The following is a 2,164-nucleotide window of genomic DNA, read 5'->3' on the forward strand; positions in this document are numbered from 1 at the left end:
ATATATATATATATATATATATATATATATATATATATATATATATATATATATATATATATATATATATATATATATATATATATATATATATATATATAAATATATAAATATATATATATATATATATTGATTTTAATATCAGAAATACGAAGACGAACGTACATATAGGGAAATAAATATGCAGCCAAAATAATCACCAGTGTGCATACCCAATAGATCTCCAATAGCCTTGCGCGTCTTGTTTCCCTCCCGTTGTTTGACAAACGCTTCTTCATCACGACAGAGTGATCTGCCCTGACGAACCTTAGCCGTTACATGCTGCAATACGACGCGTGAGAAAGTTAACGCGATATTCGATACTGCACAGAACATCATTCTCGCAATACAGTACAACACCTGAGGATGAACAAGGTGCTTGATGTAACACGTGAGCATATGCATGGCGATTGATTGAACACACGAATACGTACGCATGATTCGATAGTCCACATAAGGATGTGCATTTGTTGCGAAATAACAGATGCGCATGGTTCTGTAAATCAATATAGCACACGAGGATGTACTTGGGATAGTCGTGGTCACATGTCATGCTTCTATGGCCAACTATAGGCACGTAGCTGTCCTTTTGGCATGATACTGTTTATTTGGTTGCATGTAAAAGGTTAAGAGCGATATAGTATATACTCTGATCGCCCCATACATCGATTGAAAGCTCAGACATGTGCGCCACACGCACACCACACAATCCTCTGAACAGCACGCAAAGGCGTACATACAGTCTGTATGCGTGCTTAAGCATGTAGCATAAATGAACAGTACAACTTGTGAGGGGGAGAAGGGGGTGGGGGAGGAGAGATGAATAGCACACACTATGCATGTAGGCTACAGAGGTGATGGGTAGGGTATATAGGGTTTTAGGGTTTAGTAGGCATGTACTTACGTGCTAGGACAGTTGACGTGCAAGGATTGAATCTAATACGTGACCATGAGATTATGGCGGATAGGGATAGGGATGGTTCGCATGTATAGGGACGCTATGTGCGGACAGAAAAAAGCCCCATAACCGACACCAAGATGAGAGGAAGCAGAGACCTAGCATATACACAACGTATGCAGCGACGCATCAAAGGCTAGGACTAGGCTACACATATATCAGCATACAATGACATGTGGGCAGCAAGCACTTACGCAATACATGATGAGTCAGCAACAAGGTGTGAATAGGCGAGACTGGCTTGTTCACAGTGAATACTACTACAACATATGAGCAGGTGAAATATAATAAAGGAATATACCCCTGAACACAATTTACGATTTGTTGTGCCTCTACACATATCTCTACCCACTCACCTGTAATCAATGGATGCAATAGTATTTAAGGTTATATAAGTTATATGTAGTAATAAAATCAGTGCTCTATGTTATATAAGTTATACAAGCAATGGATATAACTAGTATGTAAGGTTATATAAGCTATATATAGTTACATAAGCAATATTATATAAGATATGTAACTTATATACGCAACAGATACAACAGCATATAAGGTTATATAAGATATAACAGTATAGAAGGTTATATAAACTATATATAGTTATATAAACAATGCTACATAAGTTATATAACTTATATCAGCAATGAATATAACAGCATATAAAGTTGTAAGGACACGGTCGGGCCGCAGGCCACGCCACCGCATTCTCAGCATACCCAACCATGACTGAAACACTCACATGAACGATGCAGAGAGATATAGAAAACCATAACATGATCACGAAAACAGAACAGTGCATGTACAATTTACGCAAATACCTACCCGGACTACTCGCATACGTGTACCTACATACACACAGTTGGCAAATACCTTGTATGGATTGTGTTCCTCGATAAGAGCCTGCTCAGCTAGAAATGGCTTCGTCAGTTGTGACTGGAAGACTTTCGCACCTGTCGAGACCGCCTGTGGAGAGTGGTAGGCATACACGGTGTCAACAAACGGATACAAATGAAAACGTATATGAAATACATTCAAATGACATGTGAATGTAAGCAAGTAGTCTTATGCACCCACAGAGAGCATAGGGATATAACTTTATACCCGTATACATCTACGAATATATATAAAGCAACAGACCAACAGGCAAACATACAAACACTAACATAT

At 38.4% G+C, this 2,164-nt stretch overlaps 1 protein-coding gene across 1 annotated transcript in view; it reads right to left on the reverse strand.

Annotated features, from left to right (window-relative positions):
- Positions 1-211: 211 nt before the first annotated feature.
- Positions 212-2,164, reverse strand: part of SARC_10337 (hypothetical protein) — a gene marked incomplete at both ends in the record, with an annotated part of 2,985 nt that continues 1,032 nt past the window's right edge. The window contains 2 exons of the mRNA XM_014295625.1: positions 212-321; positions 1,868-1,960. Of these exons, the coding sequence (XP_014151100.1) occupies positions 212-321; positions 1,868-1,960 (203 nt within the window). The remainder of the gene's footprint in view (positions 322-1,867; positions 1,961-2,164) is intronic.

This window comes from Sphaeroforma arctica (genome assembly GCF_001186125.1).
Source record: "Sphaeroforma arctica JP610 unplaced genomic scaffold supercont1.1211, whole genome shotgun sequence".
Lineage (NCBI taxonomy): Eukaryota > Ichthyosporea > Ichthyophonida > Sphaeroforma > Sphaeroforma arctica.